The sequence below is a fragment of the Lycorma delicatula genome, chromosome 7 (genome assembly GCF_047948215.1).
Source record: "Lycorma delicatula isolate Av1 chromosome 7, ASM4794821v1, whole genome shotgun sequence".
Taxonomy (NCBI): Eukaryota; Metazoa; Arthropoda; class Insecta; order Hemiptera; family Fulgoridae; genus Lycorma; species Lycorma delicatula.
The window spans coordinates 144,104,495-144,126,471 of record NC_134461.1 but is presented as its reverse complement, the minus strand read 5'-3'; the positions used below and the strand labels follow the sequence as shown (position 1 = coordinate 144,126,471).

The window sequence follows — 21,977 nt, the reverse complement described above, 5'->3', positions numbered from 1 at the left end:
TTGACAGTACAATTCACAATACCTATATACTCTACAGAATGATTTAAAGATTAATACAGCATTGTGCATTGTTGTTATTTTATTGCCAACTTTTTCAAATAGTTTACTGTATTTCTGTCATTAATAAAAAAATTATATCTAAGTTATTTTTATTTTACAACTGTGTAATTTCCAGTTTTTTAAATTTTTTATTAGTTTTTTAGTGGTAAATTTGTTTTTACAAATTTTTCACATCACTAAAAATGAATTTGGTTTTTGTTTACATTAATAAGTACTCTTCTGACAAATGTAATACTGTACTGTTTCTAAATAAAATTCAAATTTTCTAGGTTTTCTTTGTTTTATTCATATTATCTTATACCATTTTGTTCAGAATTAATTTCTCTACAAGTTTTGTTTAAAATTTTTATCTGTTTATTACCCACTTGGCAAAGTTACTTACGTCAAATATAAAAACAGGGGTTTTTACCCCAATTTATTGGTTTTCTCACCAGATTTCTCAAAAACTACTGCAGATACAGTTCTAGGACCTATTTTAATCAATTTTTCAGGTCAAACCATAAGAAATCACTAATTCTGCTCCTTAATTAACATCCTAAAAATTTCACTACAAAATCATTTCACTGGGGGTAGCTGAAATCTGAGCAAAATCTTTTACTAGCTGTAATTCACAATCGAAGAATTTTAGGACAAATGTTCATGTGAACCTTTTACATTATTTGCACTAGTAGAATTGGTTATGAAGGTCCCAGGAAAAATTTGTCATACGTTCTATATACAGAGCATAAAAATTTTGGAATTAATTTACATAAAAATAAGTGGTATGTAAATTTTGGTGATGGATATTAAAAAACTCAAATTTTTTTTCTGTATTATTGGTATAAACATGATGTCAGTAATATCATTACAGGTATGCTAATTTTATGGAAACATGATAAAAAATAATTAATATTTAAATATTTCATAATAAAAAAAAATTCAAATGAGATTTTTAAATATCAGGAAAAATTTATTTTTTCTAATCACACAAAACTGATAAACTTTCTTTTTTACATCGCTATAATCACTTCAAAATCATGATATAAAATAATTAATTATGTAAAATTTCACAACAAATTGTTATAAAAATTCATCAACATAAGTTCACAGCAAAATGGCTAGCAACAACTATTGAATAGTGGCAATAAAATTTCATCATTCAATAAATATTTTTGAAGAAGAGAACATTTTTCATAAACATGTACATCTATAAATTAAAATAATTATAGTAAATTAAGTTTAAAACATATTAATATAATGAAAATATCTAGCATGTTTAATAAACTTTTTATGCTGCCATTCAACAGGCATAAACAATTCAAAAAATCGATTCGTGCTGATTGTAGGGTTAGAGGAACTTGTGTTAATGAAAATGATTACAATAAGGATGTTATTGGAATCAGGCGATGCCATAAACATTAAGTCTACTCATGTTGATGCTTTCACTCTGTTAAAAGAGATTTTACAAGCTTGGAATGTGTACCAAATTGAATCTTGCATGATGTAAATAAATTTTTAACTAGTTTAAAATAAAGAAAATAATACATATGTAAAAAAAGTTCTTGCAGAAGCAAACTGTGTTAAAAAATTAACTTCAACTTGGTGTTAAAAACAACTTTTCATTAGCAAAAAAAAATATTTTGGGAGCCTTCTTACAGTTCTGTGAATCTATAAGTTTTTTAAATTAATTTTCAAGCTATTTTAGTGAATCTAGATTTAAATTCAGATGTGAATTTATTTTTGTTGAACATAATAACATTTTTGAAATTAAATCAAATGACTCAAAATTAAAATTCTAGAACTTCACGTGCTAAAAACGTTTTGGAGCTTAGTTAGCTCCAAAATTCTTTCATGTCAATATGTACCAATGATTTTAATGCTGTCAATCTTAAAGGAAAAAAAAAGTAACTAGACTGACTGTGCATTCATCCATAGATACAAAGAACACGTACATGAACGGACTAGACAAAACATAAATCAAATTTTGCAAACATCCCACAGAATCAGGATACCTGCAACAATATTAACCACAACCTGCAAATTTCACAAATGGCACATAAAAAACCATGATTAGAATAATTCACACATAATCCACACATTAGAATAATATGAAATTTACAGACATAAAATTTGACAAAAAAACATACTATGTGAACTATTATAAATCATATATTCAAGTATTATTTTATTATAAAACCCCATGAATGAAAATGTTGCTAATTAAATTCAAAAGATCTTTTGGAAGATTAAGTTCCAGTATTTCAAAAGCAAACATTTAATAAGATGTAGATAAAATTTGTAATACACATTCTTTAATGTATACATTTAATTTATTTTCAGGTGTAATACAACAAAATCTTTCACAAATGGCACATAAAAAAAACCATGATCTCCACACATTAGAATAATATGAAATTTACAGACATGAATTTATTAGTAATAAATTCTTGAAAAATATAAATTTTTTTAATAGGAATAAAGTTACTAATATCACTGAACATTTTTATCTAACAATAACAAAATTTATTATTATAATACTTAAAAAAGTAATATGAAAAATTACATTATTTTGCATTAACAAATAAAACCTTAATAGGAAAAGAAAATTTCACAGGAATAGAAAATAATAAAAGTAAGATATATAAAATAGGAACAATATTTATTTATTCTTTTTTTGTACAAATATTTCAAATTTCATCACAATAACATCTCAATTTCAAGATCACAATCACTGTACTTGATTAATACTGAAATATTAAATTAAAATCAAATATAGATTATAAAATTAGACCTAAAAAATTATTACTTATTGTATTACGTATAGTGAAATTTGGCAAACATTTTACTATCGAAAATTGATAAAAAGAATTTTATTAAATTTCCAACAGTCACATGAGTTACACTACATGACGGAAAAAAGTTATCTTATTATTTTTTATAGGATCATAATTCTGGCAAATTCATTTAAATATATCATGGTATCACACATGTATTTAAATAAGGAAGATAAGATAGATATATGATGGGATGTAAAAATTATATGAAAAAATGTTAGATCCCTTACTAGAAATTAGAATTTAGAGACAATTATTTTCCAGCACATTTTATACTTATATGTTAAGTATATCAAATTTAAAGTGACCTGATGCGTGGATAGTGACAAATGAAGAGGAGTTGCAGCAAGTTGATGAAGAAAGAAGCATTTGGAAAACTCTAGCTAAAAGGATAGACAGACTTACAGGCCAGATCTTACGGCATCCTGGAATAGTTACTCTGATATTGGAGGGACAGGTAGATGAGAAAAATTGTGGCAGGCAATGCTTGGAATATGAAAAAAAAATTGTTAGGAATGTAGGCTGTAGGGGGTATAACAAAATGAAACGACTAGCACTAGACAGGGAAGCTTGGAGAGCTGCATTAAAACAGTCAAACAACTGAAGACAAAAGAAAATATATATATTTATTTGTGCATTCATAGAGAAATAAACAAGATGTACAACTTTCTGTTTTTGATAATGAATGAGAAATAAATTTTGCAGAATGTGAAAATTGTAAGTCTGACCAGGCTTCAAACCTGGAATATTCGAATGACAGACCTACACTCAATCATGAAGATAAGCAGTTGTAAGGAATTTTGAAAACCTGTTATATAATTATTAATTTATGAGCATAACAAAATTTATTTTAAAGGAGAGCACATTGAAACTTAAATAACTTAGACGTTATTTTATACAATCCCAACCAGATTTTTACATTATTGTTTTATTAAACAATAATTACTGGAAATTCAAAGTTTCTGCCTCAAATTTCTAACATTTATTATCTGTGCTCCATAAATTATTGGTAAATAAATTTTAAAGAACTCTTATAAAATCTTTTAACTAGAATTTAGGGGTTTAGTATAGAAAACCCACATTTAAAACATGTGAACTAGCCAGAATTCCTAGGATACAAGATCTTATTCATTACCTAGTAGGGGATCCTAATCAATTAAATAACTACTAAACTAATGTATACAAGTTTAATACAAACAGCTAAATTACATTAAGCTTTTGTGATCAATGCTTGAATGTAGGGGTTATTCTTTGAAAGTGCTTCATCTCTTAAATTTTTAATGGCCATCTGGAGCTCTTCATCATTTACTTCATCTACTTTTAACTTCTTGCATTTATTTAGATATTCACTGATTAATTCTTCTCCTTCCTATAAATAAAAAATAATTCTAAACTAAATTACACTCATCAGTTTTAAGTTTTAGTTTTAAATATACTGGAAGATGACAAGAATTTTAAACCAACATTTTAATTTTTTTTTGTTTAACATACTGGGGCTGCTATAGTAAACTGTGCTGAGCATGTGTTCTTACATCTGTTCCTATAAACTGCAGTTAGATCCAAATTACCTGGAATGCTTGTTGGCTTAATACAACAATTATTATAAATATGTTTAATAGGTTTAGATTTTTAAAACTTTATCAAAGGAAACTTTTAATAGTTAATCAACAGAGAAATTGTTGATTATTGTATTATTGAAATTGTTAAAAACTAATAGAATAAGTGTTACTTATTCTATTAGTTTTTAAGGTAAATGATATTCTGAATTCAATATTCACTTAATTGTTTTATTCACTTACTATTCTTAAAAACAATTTTTTAAGAACATCTTTATTTTGCTAACTTTTGTAATCTGTTTTTTTTTTTATTACTTATTTTAATGACTATGGTCACTTCAATGCGGTGGTTGCATGTGTGACAGAGAACAATTCATAAGGTGTTTAAAAAGCCCGTCATTAGATGCCCCTGCCATTAGTGTTCACCTGAACAGCACCTAAACTAAAATAATAATAGATAAAAAAGTCTAATATCACTCTTGAGTAAAAACACAATTTAACGCAACAAATTTTTATGATTATATAATAAATTTAAAACTATCACACAATTAACTAACTGTAGATATAAAGTATTGATTTATAAATAAATTATTTGTGATCAAATAATTTATTCAAAAAATAAAAATTATTTGGGTTGGTCCTAAGAACTAATGGGCAACAATAAAATATTAACTTCCAAGCAATTTACAAGATTTTATTTTCAATTATACTTTAGTCCATCAGACTGGTCTAATAGTTAACTTGTCATTGCAAATCAGTTGTTTAACAGCTAGTTGATGCGTGCATAAAATATTATATAAAACTAACCAGAATTCCTGGGATATCTTATTCATTATCTAGTAGGGGATGATGCTTTCTTTCTTTTTTTCCTGTTTAGCCTCTGGTAACTATCGTTTAGATAAATACTCATACATATCATCCTCATTCAGAGGATGAATGAGGTGATATGTATGAGTGTGAATGAAGTGTAGTCTTGTACATTCTCAGTTCGACCATACCTGAGATGTGTGGTTAATTGAAACCCAACCACCAAAGAACACCGGTATCCACGATCTAGTATTCAAGTCCATGTAAAAATAGCTGGCTTTACTAGGTAAAGCCAGCTATTTGAACGCTGTAACTCTCGACTTCCAAATCAGCTGATTTGGGAAGACGCGTTAACCACTAGACCAACCCGGTGGGTTAGTAGGGGATGATGCTAAGTCAAGTTTCAAAAAAATATTTTGTATCAAAATTATTCTACATTTTATTCAAACTTTAATTCTTGAACTTGAAATATTTTACTAAATTCATTCACACCATATAAATAACATCCCAATAAGATGGGGATGGAACTAAGTTCAAAATTCAAAAACATTTCTATGTAAGTTTTTTAAAAATCTACTTGATTTAATTTTTAATTTCCTTCACTTAATTTTTGCAATGTACCCTTACATCTTGATTGTATACATTATAAAATGTTTTATTAAAAGGGGAGTGGGTATAATTTTCTTTTTTTTTATCAAGAAGTAGCTCACTAGTAAATATACTTCAGAGAAATAGCTAACATATTAATTTTTTACACAACTGATATAATGGGCATATACAAGACATGTAAAGCAAAAGCTCTTTTATTTTTGTTTACCAAAAACAAAATAAATATCGATAGTAACTTACTGACTTTTAATTATACATATACAGTACAAGCAGTACTCCCTAAAAAGTACAATTGCTATTTACAAAAATTATGGTACAATACCATTTTTTAAAGTAGTTCATCCTATTTTGATAACTTAAATATTTTAATAAAGTTTAGTTTTTTCAACAAACTCTACCTTCAGATCATCTCTTAATTCTCTTACCCATCTGCATCCTGTCAAGGTATTTTTCGAGTCGAGATTGTATTGTACTAGTTGTTTCAGAAGTTTTGAATCCTGTATCCTCATGATATGTCCAAAGAATTCTAGTCTCCTCTTATGCATGGTATCACGATGGGTTCTAACTCTTTATATACAACTTTGTAGGGCACGATCCACCACTGCTGATCTTTCTGGTACTTTTTATTGACGCACGTTCTTCTTTTGATTTTTTGAAGTCTGTTTGTCTTTGATTGTTCATTAGGTGAAATTGTGTTTCAGCTGCATATGTGGCTTCCGGTTTTAAAATTGTTTCTTATTTTTGTGTTTATGGATATTTTTTTACTGCAGGTGTACCAGGTTAATTTTTGTATTTTAGCTAGTTTGTTCTTGTTTGAAGTTTTTTCATTTAGGTTTTGTTATTATTTTTCAGAGGTATTTAAATTAGGTTACAATTTTGACTCTATTACCATTTAAGTTTATTTCTTTTAATTGTGATATTTTGAGGCCAATCTTATTTGCAATGTTTTGAAGTTCTAATCTCTGTGTTTAGCTTTGTTGATGATGTTTCCTAGCAGTGCCAAATCATCAGTGAAACTAAGGCAGTTTGTTTTTGTTTTTTGGCCTATTTTTATTTTTAGGGGGCATTTTTTGAGTCATTCCCTCATTACCATTTCCAGAGCACAGATGAATAGTAGTGGTAGAGTCCACTGCCTATTTAGTTATGTATGTATAAATATATATATATATATTTATACATAATATATATATAATGATAATAAAAACAAATATAATAGCTACCTTAATCATTTTTCTTTTCTGAGCATCATCACTTGCAATAACAGTGCTTTTAAAATCTTCCAATTCAGCAAGTTTTTCTTTTGCGTACTGTAATGAAAAGAAAAAAAGATTTTAGTACTTGAGAATTAAGAAGAATAAAAAAGCAATATCTATATATTTTAATTATGATTAGTTTCTACATATTTTAATGAAATAGAACACTTATCATTCCCTGCTTCCTTAATCAACAAGACTGGCATATTTATTGCAACATAAAGATCAGATAAAAAAAGAAATGATACAGTTATTACTAACATACTGGAATGTGCAATCTTAGCATCAGAATTCATCTTTTTCAAACTGAAATACAGAAATACCCAACAGAATTATGAGGTGAGGCTTATACATAAAACAAAACACTGTTTTCTTCAGCATTTTGTACATTACAGACTTCAATTTTTAAATAACAATTAATTATTATTGGTTGGTCAGTTAGCTGATTTGGTAAGATACCCTCTACAACAGAAAGTTCTCTGTTCAACACCTAGTGCAATGGTAGAATATATAAAACATGATGAGGGCTATATTAAAAGTATTGACCATATTACACTTGAAATTAATTAATTAAATTAAAATAAATAAGACAACTGACATTACTGCTAACTGTGAAATTCAAGCAGTAATACAATATTTGGACTTTCAAATATTATGTTGGCAGAAGTTCACAGGTAACAGTTTACAGATTTAATGTGGTAAATGAAATAAATTTTACTAAATTCTGGAATGACAGGCTCCATGTACACGATGAAGAGCATTCTAGGCAACCCTCAATTATCACAAACAACTTAAGTTGTTTAATAATAACAATAATGAAACAAAAATTTATTGAGTCACCATCTTGGATTGGAATTGATTTACTGAATGTTTCTAGATATGGTAAAATTATTCAGGATGACTTAAATTATAAAGTAATGGTTAAATAAAGGGTATTAAATAAATGGTAACTATGAAGTAACTGATCACAAAAGAGAATAACAAGAGCACATTGAAACTTAAAGCAATGACAAATGTCTCAATGTTAATGGGAATCATATGAAGTATGGCTATAGTTTATAAAAAAAAAAAAAACTTTATACAATTTCATATTAAAAAGTTTATAATAATCAGTCTTTATTTTCACAATAATCGACATATTTTCAAATATTTTACACGAACGTGCAGGTAATGATATAAACCACCTAGAACAGAAAAAATTAAGACTGATTACATATAATAAAAAATTTTTATTCAAATAAGTTAAATATAAAAATCTGTACCTGTTCAATAAAAATTGGACATAATAAAAATTGATCTCAAGTCCCCCTTTTTAATACAGTGAAAACTATTCAAAACTGAAATCAATGGGATCAAATTTTTTTCCATTTTGGACAGGTTTCAATTTTATCCTGTTACCACATTAATGATGAAAATACTGTGTACGTTTGTGCTCAGTAATAATGAACCACACTAAGAATACACGGCAACTTACTTAGAATACTGAAATCCACTGAAATAATACAGTATATAATTTATTAAAATAATTCAATTTGTTGACTTGCTGGATATTTTTATTACACAATTAATGTCACACTAATAAGCTATAAAAACACAACTTTTCAAAAATACAGTACGTATGATTAAGTTACATTTTTATCATGATTATTTGTGTGATTTCCACATGTCAACCGATGTTACCTGCTTTGTCTTTTCTTTAAGAGCATGCTAGTCTAAAAAAATGCAAGCTTTATACAAATACTCCAAAAATTCAGCACAGTTTTTTTTTACGGTGAACTTCTGAAGTAACTTAAGCTTTAGAGTGCATCAAAGTACGAGTTTATTTTGACAGGATCTTCAATGCTGCTTGTTGAATCACCACGTTTGATATAGTCTTCATCTTCGTCAGTTGGCAGTTCAATGACATCACTTTCTTCCCATGGAACTGACCTCAGTTGTATTGTTAGCCGTAATACTGGTAGCTAAATCTCTGTTAGAGTTTGCAAATGTATCAGTGTTAATTTCAAATTCATTAGTACTGCATAGAACTTTTAAAATTCTCATATTTTGCTCTGCTTCATCTAATCCTATAGTTGCTGCAACGGGAAGCGATAGGAATATAGCTTTTTTAAAACATTTTATGATTTCCTCTTTTACGTTTTTTAATGTCATATGAATCCAGTATACAGTATTCAAGTATTGAAATTGATTTCGCGAGCTCATTAGAACTCTTCTTCACACCATTCATTTTCTTAATAATTGATTGCAACACTGCTACTCTGTAAAGGATTTTCATGATGTAAATCCCGCCCCGATCCAATGGTTGTCGATGCTTGTAGTGTTATGTGTAAATCAGACTAATTTAACATTAGACAAATTGAAACGAGGATGGCAAGTTGCATTACCAGTGAATAACAGAGAACATGGCAGTTTTGAATTTTCATTTTAGAATTAAAATTGTTCAGCCACTTCTCCATTACAGAAGTCATCCAAACTTTTTTGTTAAATCGCCAAGTCACAGGGAGTTTATTAACATTAATGAAAAAAAAAATACCTTAGTCTAAACGATTTACCAATGACGAGCAGTTTTAGAAGTACCCTGGTCATGTTTACACAAAGGACAGTAAGGCATTTTTTTTTACTTCTGCACAGACACATTTTTCTCCTTTTAACACTAGCATTTTAGTTGGAAAAATTTCAAGCCATCCTTTAGAAGCTTTAAAATCAGTTTGTTTAATTTTTTAGCTAACAGTAAAGCTTGGCTTTGTAAAGGGCCAGAAATTGGCAAATGTTTAGATCCACTGCTAACAAACCATTTCCATAACAGTTAAGTTTATTTCTTCATACCCACTAGTTTTCTGCTGCCTTTCATATTACAATTTCCTTTTAACCACTCGTCCACAATTTTTCTATTTTTTAGTGAATTTTTCCGAGTTTTTCCACACTTAAACTAGTCCATTAACTGACATATAGTCAATCTATCTTTGTTATTTAGTTCAATAACTTTATTTTTTTGTTTAGAGTTAAAGCAGTATTTTTATGAGACATTTTGGTGAATTTTAAAACAAAACAAAATAACAATAAACCGATACATATACACAATAAGGTACAGTAAATAAGATACAGTACAATATACAAGAATATAATAAAGTACAAACACATTAATTGTTACACAGTAAAAAACTAACAAGATAACTTGACATACATGACTAGTTTACAACCAAGTAAACCTGACTGCAGTACTGACAGAAAGCAAGCATAGACAAATCGTCATACAATAAACAATGACAATATTTTTGTGAAATGTGTATGTTACCACTATAGCTGTTCTCTACTTGGATGTTCAACCCCACCAATTCACGTACTTCTGTCATAGCTTCCATATAGGCTATGGTCATTTTTAATCACCTTCTAAAAATTCTGATAAAATAATAAATTTTCCTTCTTTAATAGCCATAGTTGATAAAGTATATTTTCTGTATTATTTAGGGTGCCTAACTAAGTTTTCACATTGTAGAGGTTCCGTATTATACAGAATGATTTACATTGATTTTTCCACTTTTTTAACGGGAACAATATTATTCTCCAAAATGGGAAGGTTTCAGTCTTTTCTTATTTAGGGTTTGTTTTTAACAGGTTTCACTGTAACAATAGTTGTCACAATAGACCAACATGTAAAAAGTTAAAAAACTTTTGAGCTTAAGTTTTAAAAAGTTACTGTTCTATCATTATGATAATCTCAATATAATAATAAGATTTAAAAAATCTATTCTGATAAAGTAATGGAAATACACCAGAAACTTACTTCTGTTACATGTTGTGGAAAACGTGCCATTTTTGCCACATGAATACCAAAACTTTGATCACTAGCACCAGGTCGAACCTCATATAAAAGTGTTAAATTATCCTCTGATGTTACAGCAGTAACATGTACATTATGCAGTGTATGAACTTCTTCAAACAACCTAGTTAATTCGTGAAAATGAGTTGCAAAAAGAGAGAATGCTTTGACTTCTTTAGCTAAGTACCTGAAAACAAAAAACAAATTACTGTTATATTATGTTCTTTTTACGAATTTAATTTGAGAAAGAAACGTTTTTAATAAAAGTGTATTTAAAAAACTTAATCTATTTTGATAGAATATAAAATAAAATTTCCTTTTGCTTATCAGCAACTATAAATATTTGAATTAATAATTCCATTAGTGGTAGCACTGTAGAGGAACCATTTCTTTCTACTTTTCTTCAATGTACATTTTTTCTACGTAGTTGAATTTCTTTAGAATCCATATTATATTAGTTATAACTTAGCTTAAAAACCTAACTAAATTTAAAAAAAACTAATTTGCAATAAACAATTAATCTTCAAATTTTTTGACAGGAAATATATCAATTTATTCATTAAAATACAAGTCCTATTTAAAGCGTATCTAAAGTCACATTTATCTAGTTACCCCTGCTGAATTAAAGCAGTGTATATAATGCATTATTTTGCAATTAAATTAGGTACCAGGTGTATAAAAAAACAGAGAACGCAGAATACTTTCTGCGTTCTCGGCTTCAACAACGGGTGGTTACTGTACAATTTCATGGGAGACGATCTTGGTGATTGCAGATGTGATACAAACAGACTCGACTGCATCTGAGAGGTAACAGTGATATGATGCTAAGAAGGCAAGTGAATTGATTTTCGAAGAAAATGAAGGAGATAGAACAGCAAGTGTCGCCCTGTGGCAGGCCAGGGTGAGACAAGGTGTGGGCTTTATACGCATGATCTTTTTCCTAATATTGATTTGCAGGATGTCTCTTGGGTGCACCCAAACAAAAATGTGATGCAATTTCTTGTTGGCATGGTGCATGGTGTTTTACAGGACAAACTTCAGAAATTCAGCATGGCGAACTCTGGTATGTGTCTGAAATTTGGATTATTGGGCAATGCTTATCATGTGATATATGAATGTGCTAGGTGTTCGAATAACTATGCCTAATTACATCTTCTAATATTCTAAACTTATGTCGCTGGATCAATAATATCTTCAATAAATACTTTGTTAATGTATTCAATTATATTTTTACTATATATACATTTTATTACAGATTAGAAATAACTCATTTATTTTATTATTATATTCATAGCTACATTTGTTTCACATTATTGAGATTAATCAGTATATATATATATATATATATATATATATATATATATATATATATATATATATATATATATATATTATTATATATATATATTTATTTATATTTATATGTATTTATATTTGAAGTATTATATTTAAGTATTTATTTAGATTCATATTTTTAAGTTACATTTTAAATAGCATTGATTCTACTGCAACATTTTAGAAGAGAAGAAATTTACTTTAATAAGAACTTAAATGAAAAGTACTTTTAACAACAGAATTATCAAGAAGAAATATATATGTTATAAAACAGCTGTTGAACTAAACTTTATTATCATATCTTTATGCCTGACATAAGTAAGAAGAAAAGAGTTACATAGTTTGTTTATAAATAATAAGGAGGACATGAGACTGAACACTAAGTATGACTTAATGCGCATGGAGACCATGTGTTGGTTTGACATTATCAGGTTGACAATCACCGTGTTAATTGGAAAAGCTGGGACGAATTGATGATTGTAGAAAGTTTTATCACATATTTGGAGAAAGACAGGATCGCTGAAAGGGTGTGAATGTTCTGGTTGGACTTTCCTTCTTTATTTATGTTTGGTTTATTGTTATTTTATAATTTGCTTGTTTATAGATCTGCTTGTTTTTTGTTAGTTATATTTTATGTTACACTGTTATGTTACATAATTTATTGTTATTGTTATGTTTTGTTAACGTTTTTGTGTTGCGTTTTATGATTCGTTGAGTGTCAAACTCATTTTTACCTTTTGGGAAGTCACCCCCTTCCTGAAAGGTGTCTTCCCCTATGGAGCAAGTTGGTTCAACAATTGTGAATGCATGACAACTGTGCAGAGTAGTTTTTGTCAACAATATCCTAGCAATGAACTTCTACTGCTCAAACCAGTGATTAGTACATAACCCTGTAAAGTCCACTTTTCATGCCAGCTGAGAGTTAGCCATTCCTCATCTGACTGCCTGGTGTTTTGCAGCAATGTTACTTAAATCTACAGGATTTAACTGATGAAAGCCCTCTGTGAAGATGGTAAACAAAGAGGTGTGGAATTCTGTGATTTATCCTTGACCAGCAGGAAGATGTTAACACTTCATAAAGGCCATATATCATCTAGGTGAAAAGGTGAATTGTCACAACGTAAGGATATGGGATCAGAGCTGCCACATGCAACAGTTGAGCATGGGAGAGAACCTTCAAAAATCAACATCGTCTGTGCAGTTTCCTGGGAAAAGGTTTATGGTCCATACTTTTTACAGGAAACAGCGTTACAGGAATCTCATCTCTAGAAATGTTGTACAACTGGCTTTTCTCACAGTTAAAGCAGATTCTGATAAATTCATTTTCCAGTAAGCCAGAGTATCACCACCCTGGCCCTGGCAACTACGAATTCAAGCTTCCAGTTAATTGACCGGAAGGGGTCTGCTGATTTGGCAATTCATCATAGGCCACAAAGGTTGCCTGATCTCACTGTCTGTGAATTTTTCTTGTGAGGTTATAAAAGACTACTTATGTGCCCTCCCCTCCTCTTCTTCCCGCTACTGCAGATGAATTGTAAAAACTGCATAACAACAGCAGTAGCTGCACTAACACTAAAAATGATTGCTTGAGTATGGGGCAAGTTTAACTAACTATGTAGATGTATGCTGTGTACCTACAGGAGATCAGATTGAGTGTGGTGAAAAAAAATAAGAATAATTTCATATTTAAACAAGTTCTTTATAATGCACACTAAGGATATTTGTTCTTTAGTTTAAAAAATAAAGATTTTTAAAATTGGATAAATCTCTTTTATACGAATCATATTATTTTGTTGGTTACACTGCGTACTCCAGTTTTAGACTTAGTAATAGAATAGATCTAGAAACAGATCTTTCTTTTCTTAACAATAAATATACACCTAAGTAATTTAAGAATGTTGATTAATTCATTAGATGGTACATCACAAACACAATTTACTTACACCAACATTTCCGTTATTAAATTAATGAAAATAGATTCAAGGATGCAAAAGAGTATAAATCATTCAAAAAGTCATATTTTTTTATATAAGTGCACTTAAATATTTTTATACCTATCTCTATCTCTATTTGTCTATTATCTCTTTTTTTAAATTAGCTCCCACTAGAAGCTGAACTGAAGTAATGAATACTACCCAGATGAAAAAATATCAGAGCGTAGGAATTATTTAACTTAATTATTCAATTAATGGAATTTTATACTAAGAAACCAAACAATAAAAAATTGTAAAATTTCTAAATTAAGTTTTTGAATTGTTTGAATGTTAAAACCAGCAGTTGTTCCTCTAAAGGTACTGATCAAATCAACATACTTTACAACAGTAAATACATTCAACCAAAAAACCCAACAAATAAAAAGGCAAACAGAACGAGGCATTCAATGCGATATTTGTTTATTTGGCCTTAATATAGAAAGTTCCTTCTGTTTGGAAACTGATATAAGGAACACAAGATACAGGTGAAATTATTTACATAATGATCTTGATATTTTCAGCATTTGCTTTCTATTTCTTTCAAATCCTCAGCTAACATAAATTTTTATAATGATCAGTTTCCATTTATTCAATTAAAGAAGCTATTTCTTTTAATAAATGAAAAAATCAAGTTAAAATAGATGAATTAACAAAAAGAGAAAAATTTATTTTACTGTCATAAATTTTGAAGCACAAGCCTGTTATGCCATTTCAACTTGAGACTGATTTTTCCACCTTTTCTGTGAATTTTCCTAATTCCTTCTTACCAGATGAAATTAACCACTAACCATGGAATTCTACTAGATTCATTCTTTTAAAGTACTGAAACAGTGCTGTTTGTATCCCTTAACCTTTTCATTCAATTGAGAATTTATTTGGTTCTTGTCATATATTTATTTCATATCTATTTAAGTCTGAAGAAAACTGTACAAGAAAAATTTTCTCATTATAATAGATTGTTAAAACCATAGTAGTTATAATATAATGGACTTTCACAAAATTAATATAACATTTATGTTTATTTTAAAATACAATGCATAAATGCTTTTATAACTTACTCTGCAATTGCCCAAGCAATACCACACCCTTCATAAGTTGAAGTACCTCTACCAAGTTCATCAATAATAACTAATGAATTTGAAGTTGCCATCTAAAAAAAAATTAATAAATAAATTTTGAATCTGTTTTTAAACCAAACTTTTATTTAAAAAAAAAGTATCTTATTATATTGATAAACATTAACTCTTATGAAATTGACATGAAAAGGATTGATTTGATGAATAATTTAGATATTAGTCTATACTGGGTGAGCAAGCGAACTGCATCTAATTCAACCTGATGGTTCTGCAATTCTTCAAATGTCTCTGAGAGTAGCAGCTTCGAATTTAAAAGATATTAAATAAGAGTTAAATTATAACAGCTCAACAAAATTCATTTAATAAACAATTCCTAAAAATTATCATAGTTAAATGATTCTAGGAACAGTTTCAATGAATTGCTAAAATAATTTATTATGATAAACAAAAACCAAGCAGTTTTTAATTATTTTTTAACAAGATAATTGTACTACAGATGCTCTCAAATAAATAGTATTCATCCAGGTCATGAACAAGTTGGGACTATAAGTAAACACTTCCTAGCTGCTTCCATGATGTGTGACATTAAAACGATCAGAGATATCTCATTTCAAAAATCTTTAGAAACTAGGAAAAAATGAACATTTTTCTTTTTATCTCCATTTGGTTATTAAAAAGAGCTGCTCTTATAAGTTTATACAAGAAGAAATGTTCTCTTCAATTTCAACAAGGTGATCCCATAAATGTTTATTTTTAAAAAGCTTCCTTCTCTTAAGTGGCATTTACAAGACTTATCCCCAACAACCCACATGTTTAATATTTATCTAATGAAAATAGTTTTTCAGTAAAGATTATGAAAAGAAGATTTAAAAAAATATAAAACAAAAAATCAGAGATAAAAACACTCACCCTAAGTATAGAGGCTGTTTCAACCATTTCAACCATAAAAGTTGACATTCCTTTAATCTGAGAATCACTAGCACCAACACGAGCTAATATTGCATCAAGAACAGATATTTCAGCTTCATCACATGGCACAAAACATCCAATATGTGCTAATAAAGCCGTCACTCCGGCACTACGAATATAGGTACTTTTGCCACCCATGTTTGGCCCAGTTACCATTAAAAATGTACATTCTCCTACGCAAACAAAATTATTTATTAGATTTATAATATTCAAAAAGTTACAAAAGAATAATTTTATAATAGTAATGTTAATAAAATATGATAGTTTCCAGTTATCAGATGCAATCTGGACTATAAAATGTTTTATAACTAGACTGATAACCGACTAAGAACCCAGAGTTGTCTGTCTTTATTTCAAAGTGATAGTCCCTGATACCTTTATTCTAAAATGGATTCCTTCAGTCATAAAAACTAGCAATGGATGTTTAAAAATATTACTTACATTGTGGTTCATAAGTCACACAACCCAAAAAAAGACAGCGATCCTAGATTTGTAAGTTAGTTTCTATAGCGTTCCTGGCAAGGCAGATATTTTGCCAAGATTTATTGTACTGGATGGTCAACACATAGATTCTTCTAATATACTGTTCCTCTATTTTATTAGTAGTTTAGGACCAATACAACAAGGATACTGTTTTCACAAGCCTGCTTAGTACAATCTAATAGTACAGTACCAAATAAATTGAAAATATTTCTTTAGTGTTTAGACTTTATGAAACAGGAAATGTAGCTGATAGTAAACATAGTGTCATCCACCAGTATTACATGACACTTTTGTACTGACATTCATCAGTTGCTTTTATGTTTTATGGGAATATCAGTCAGTAAACTTTCTTGACAGACTAAACACTCAGCAGTAGTTGCTCATAAGGCTACAAAAAAAAAATTAATGCCAAACCAAATTTAAGTAGTACAAGAACTTTAGGAAGTTGAATTTAATGGGTGAATTTAGTACTATAAGTGGTTCAAACATTTCAATTTTGGTAGAGGATATGTTTTGAAAGTTTTTATTCAGATGAAGCATGGATACATTAACAGGCAAAACGATACAGCATGGAAGTTTGAGACCTCTTAAATTTACTATGAAAGGCATCTGCATTCTCAAAAATTTGTGACAAAGAGCAGTTGGATCCATTTTTTTTAACAAAAAAACATTTTTACAGAAACATTAGCTGCAGAACATCATTCAGAAATTATAAATTTCATTGCTTAGATTAAAACTGAAAACCAACACTGCTGGTTACAGCAAGATGATGCTACATGCTACACTGTCAATTCTACTATAACGACATTGTTACATGAATTTTTTTATGCCCGTGTAATTTCATGCAGACTATGGCCTCATGAACTGGCTCTACAGTTTAAGCCCAAGAACATACAAAGAATATGCACTTATTGCATCAAGAATTTTGATGAAGAACAAATGTCAGTAAAGGTAAATATGAATACTGACTTCATTGATATTGTTTGATGTCAGATGAAGGCCATTTCACTTCAACAGGTAAGTAAGCAAACAGAATTTCTATTTAATATACAAAAATCCTTGTCAGCTGCACTACTATCCATTACAAAGTACCAAAATTAGTGTGGGTGCTACGTAATTACATGGTATCATAGATCCTTTCTTTAAAAAAGGTGAAAAGGAAATTGGAACAAATCACTACATGTTATCTGTATTTTGCCACAATGGAAAACTTTTTATTATGTAGACTTCAAAATTTCCCACAAGTTGAAACTAAAAACCAAGTGTTTTTAGTTTCAAGAGGATGGAGCTATAAAACCTAGGAATCTATACTAGTTTAATAGAGATTGTTTGGAAAATTAATAATTTCAAGACATAGAATTACATGGTACAAGATTCTGCGACCTGCCTGATTTTTTGTGATGAAATCTCAAAAGCATACTGTACCACATCCTACAACCATTGTCAAACTGAAAACACAAATTGAAGAGGAAATCATAATGGGAAATAAATATATATATAATAAATAAACAAATGTTACAAGATGTGGTTCTTAAAAGAAAGTATTAAAATTAATGTTACTAGAAATATATTAAATGTCATTAATTTTTTTAATATTATTAAAACTTATACATTTTTAAAATTATTCTTTAATTAGTTAAAATTCTTGGCAAATTTCCTGTTTCTCTACTCTACCAATACAAAAAAGAACATTTTTCTAATTTTAAAGAAAAATTTTTAAAATGTACTTACCCGCTTTCAAATGAACATCATTTGGTATGTATGATGTATTATCTTGTACTTCTAGACATGGATGACGTACTTGAGTTAGTTTAAAAATACCAGTCCCACTATCATGTATTACTGGTCGTACAAACGGTTTAGGTGCACAAGCAGCAACTGTTGCAAAACTTGTTAGAACATCTAACCAAGCCAACACATCACTTAGCTGTTGCAATGGATTGGAGTAAGAAGCTGGACAAATGTTAAGAAAAATGTATTATTTTATAACAAAATTTACTTTTTTCATTTACCTCACTAACTACTTATAAATGTAAAGTTTATAACATTACAATAATAAAGTAAAATAATACAATATTAAAGTAACAGTTCAACTTAGAACTATTACTTTAATAAGTGAAACAGATAAAAATAACTAGTCTTTAGGTCAGAAGCAAGCAATATACTTATTTATTTTTACCAGTCTTCACAATATGTATATAAAAAAAGTGCTTAAATTAGAATCAGAACATTTTATTTATTTTAATGTAGTTCAAATCCTGTGATCAATGAAAGAAACAAAATTCACTAAAAAACCTAGTCATGCAGAAAATGTATTAAAATAATTTCTAAAAATAAAAATTTGGTCAATGTCCATTATTAATTTTTTCTTAAGTCTGTGGAAGCTTCAATTCTAATTTTACACAGGAGCTTTAGAAAAGCGTTAATACTCACAAGAATGATTTCTTTCAAAATATCTTACTTCACTGTTGAAAATTATTTTTGGTATTACCCTATGTTGCTTTGAACTACTGATACAATCAAAATACACAAAACAGCTTTTTCCATAAATTTTGATTATTAAGCCATAAATGTTTATTAACTACACTTTCAAAGTAGCCATTCCATATTGGTTAGATGAAATGTAAAAAAAAAAAAATAAATAAAATGCTAGATCCTAAAAACTACACAATAGATTAAGATAATATAAGTTTTATAATGTTAGGTTAGGAATTAATGCAATATTTTTTATGTTTAAGTACTTGATACTAGTGTTAGGTGTACATTGAGGTTAAACATTTTTTGTTATTGAATACGGATGCATTTTGCAAATTAACTATTGAGACTGGCCTATAGGATACCAGCAATCACAGTCCATCTGAATATTACCATGAGCGTAACAAAAGGCATACCAATTCAATCCATACAATTGTTTTTATTTAAATAATTTACAGTAATATTAAAATAAGAACAGAATTGACATTTGGATTAATTAATGTATTAATTTAATTAATACATTTATATTCTTATACATGAGCATTTATATAATTCATCTAGTACATATCAATCTCTGGTAAATTTAAGGACTAATTAATGTATTATGTATTTATTTAGTAAAATGAAATTGCCATGCTCTATAAAACACACAACAAACTTTCAAACTGAGCAATGTTTACTCCATAGCAATAGATGGTGTAACCATGATTATGCAACTATGTAATAGTGTGGAACTGTCAGTTATTGCCCAAATAGTCGACTCAAAATCATAAAGGCACCCAAACTTCCATTTGTATGGAACTTAAACAATGGTTTTTATGGAAAGTTATAATTTGTTTTACAGTGAATAGTAACTTTTGATGAAACTTGGATTCATCATTTCGAATTGGAATCCAAATGTCAGAGTATGGATTGGGAACATCAGAGTTCACTCTACAAGAAAAATTCAAAACCTATGTGTCAGCCAGTAAAGTAATGTTAAAAGTGTTTTGGGACTATAAAAGCCCAATTCATTGTGATTATTTGGAGGAACAAACTAAAACCAACAGTGAGTACTCTTATGAAATGCTAGAAAATAAAGGGGAAAGTGCAATAAACAGGAAACGTCCCAGTTCTCTCTCAAAAGGCATGTAATTCTTCCATAACACCCATCCCCACACCACTCAAAAGACGGGTTGAGAGATGTTCCTGCACGGCTCAGACACACAATAGGTATCTCACTTTCTCATTTCTTTACAACTGAAATAAGAAAGTTCACAGAAAGATGGGACAAGTGCCTAAATGTAGTCAGAAATTATGTTGAAAATTAGCATTAGTTTCATTGGCATTGAATAAATAATAATTTTTCTACAGTCATTTGTCAATCAGCTGTTCAATTACTGAACAACCCTCATCTACGGTTTCACTTGCACAACTTACACTCTTACACTCACTTTGCTCATGTAACTGAAACAAAAATTTAAGCTACATGTATTGACAAATTCAATTCTTATAGAAATATAAAACAAGATTTTTTTTTTTAACCTAAGTAAAACTTTTTAAAAAGTTAAAATTACTACATCAGGCTATTAATACAGAGAAGATTCCGTATTTAAAACAAAATTTAAAGTAATCACACAAATATATCTCTTGTATATAGTTATAAATATGAGCAAATATATAATAATGGAGCGGTTACTTCCTTAGTATATTGGGCTATCACTAATTAATTTTTTTTCTTTTAACTTACTTTCATTTTTTTAATTTACATTTTTTGCATAAGTTTTAAATAATATAGTTATTTCTTTATTTAAATTTAGGAGGCTCTTTAGATATCATAGGCAGAAGTTTTAAGTTAGAAACAGATATTTTCAGTGGAATTAAAGATTGTTTCTGGCCAGGCAGGCAACAGATAATCACTCGAAGAAATGGTGACTTTAGATATTACATTGATGGAGCTCATACTATAGAAAGTATGAATGAATGTTCAAATTGGTTCAATGGACAAGTCAAAGGGTAACTATTTTAATTTTAGTCTTCTAAATAGGGTTCTATCTATATTTTCATTATTCATTAAATTGTTTATTTATACATTTTCTACATTAGGTTAAAAGTGTATTTAGTTTTCATACTTGTAAGCAATAATTTTATTACCCATTTCTGAAATTACTTTTAATATAAGAGTACTTTTTTATAGTTCGATGTGATTGGTGAAAGGTAAATTATTAGCAGATTTCAAACTGTATATATGTATATATAATATTAAGAGTTAGAATATAAATATATATATATATATATATATATATATATATATATATATTGTTTTGACATAACTTTTCATTAAATGTATTAATTTGGATGAACATGTTTTTAAACAATACAGTATGATCCCTTAGTGGTTCCACACCAATACCAAGCAGTACTGGACTATTTAAAAAATATGATTGAGTGAAAGTCTCAGATCTAGGCAGTTGTTTAGTTAGATGACTTTCAGAATCTTCTGTTCTTATGAACAGTTTTTTTTGTAGGCTTGCCCTTATTTCTGCTACAAAACTAAAAATGTAAAAATTAATAATTTTAGAAAAAAAATTTAACAAATACAAAAAACAAAAAAAGTTGTACTATTGGAAAGGGGAAAACTTTTCCAATACTTTTTGAAGTCTGTGTCAAATTTAAAATGAATTATAAGTTGTTACTTCTAAATAAAGTATTTTTAAATTTTTTCAGCCTTTCTGCATGGAGATGACAAAGTATTAGGAATTTATTTAA

The 21,977-nt window shown here is 28.6% G+C and overlaps 1 protein-coding gene and 1 long non-coding RNA gene across 2 annotated transcripts in view; one reads left to right on the top strand and one right to left on the bottom strand.

The window, feature by feature from the left end:
* The window catches only part of LOC142327620 (uncharacterized), a 31,573-nt gene that overhangs the window by 6,023 nt on the left and 3,573 nt on the right, over positions 1-21,977 (top strand). Inside the window, exon 2 of the long non-coding RNA XR_012757032.1 lies at positions 21,029-21,224. This is a non-coding gene — a long non-coding RNA (uncharacterized LOC142327620). The remainder of the gene's footprint in view (positions 1-21,028; positions 21,225-21,977) is intronic.
* spel1 (DNA mismatch repair protein spel1) overlaps positions 2,688-21,977 on the bottom strand; it is a 46,509-nt gene continuing 27,219 nt past the window's right edge. Inside the window, exons 13-18 of the mRNA XM_075370827.1 lie at positions 18,486-18,707; positions 16,212-16,444; positions 15,285-15,376; positions 10,883-11,105; positions 7,066-7,152; positions 2,688-4,242 (exon numbers count right to left, since the gene is read on the bottom strand). Of these exons, the coding sequence (XP_075226942.1) occupies positions 4,084-4,242; positions 7,066-7,152; positions 10,883-11,105; positions 15,285-15,376; positions 16,212-16,444; positions 18,486-18,707 (1,016 nt within the window). The 3' untranslated portion in view covers positions 2,688-4,083. The remainder of the gene's footprint in view (positions 4,243-7,065; positions 7,153-10,882; positions 11,106-15,284; positions 15,377-16,211; positions 16,445-18,485; positions 18,708-21,977) is intronic.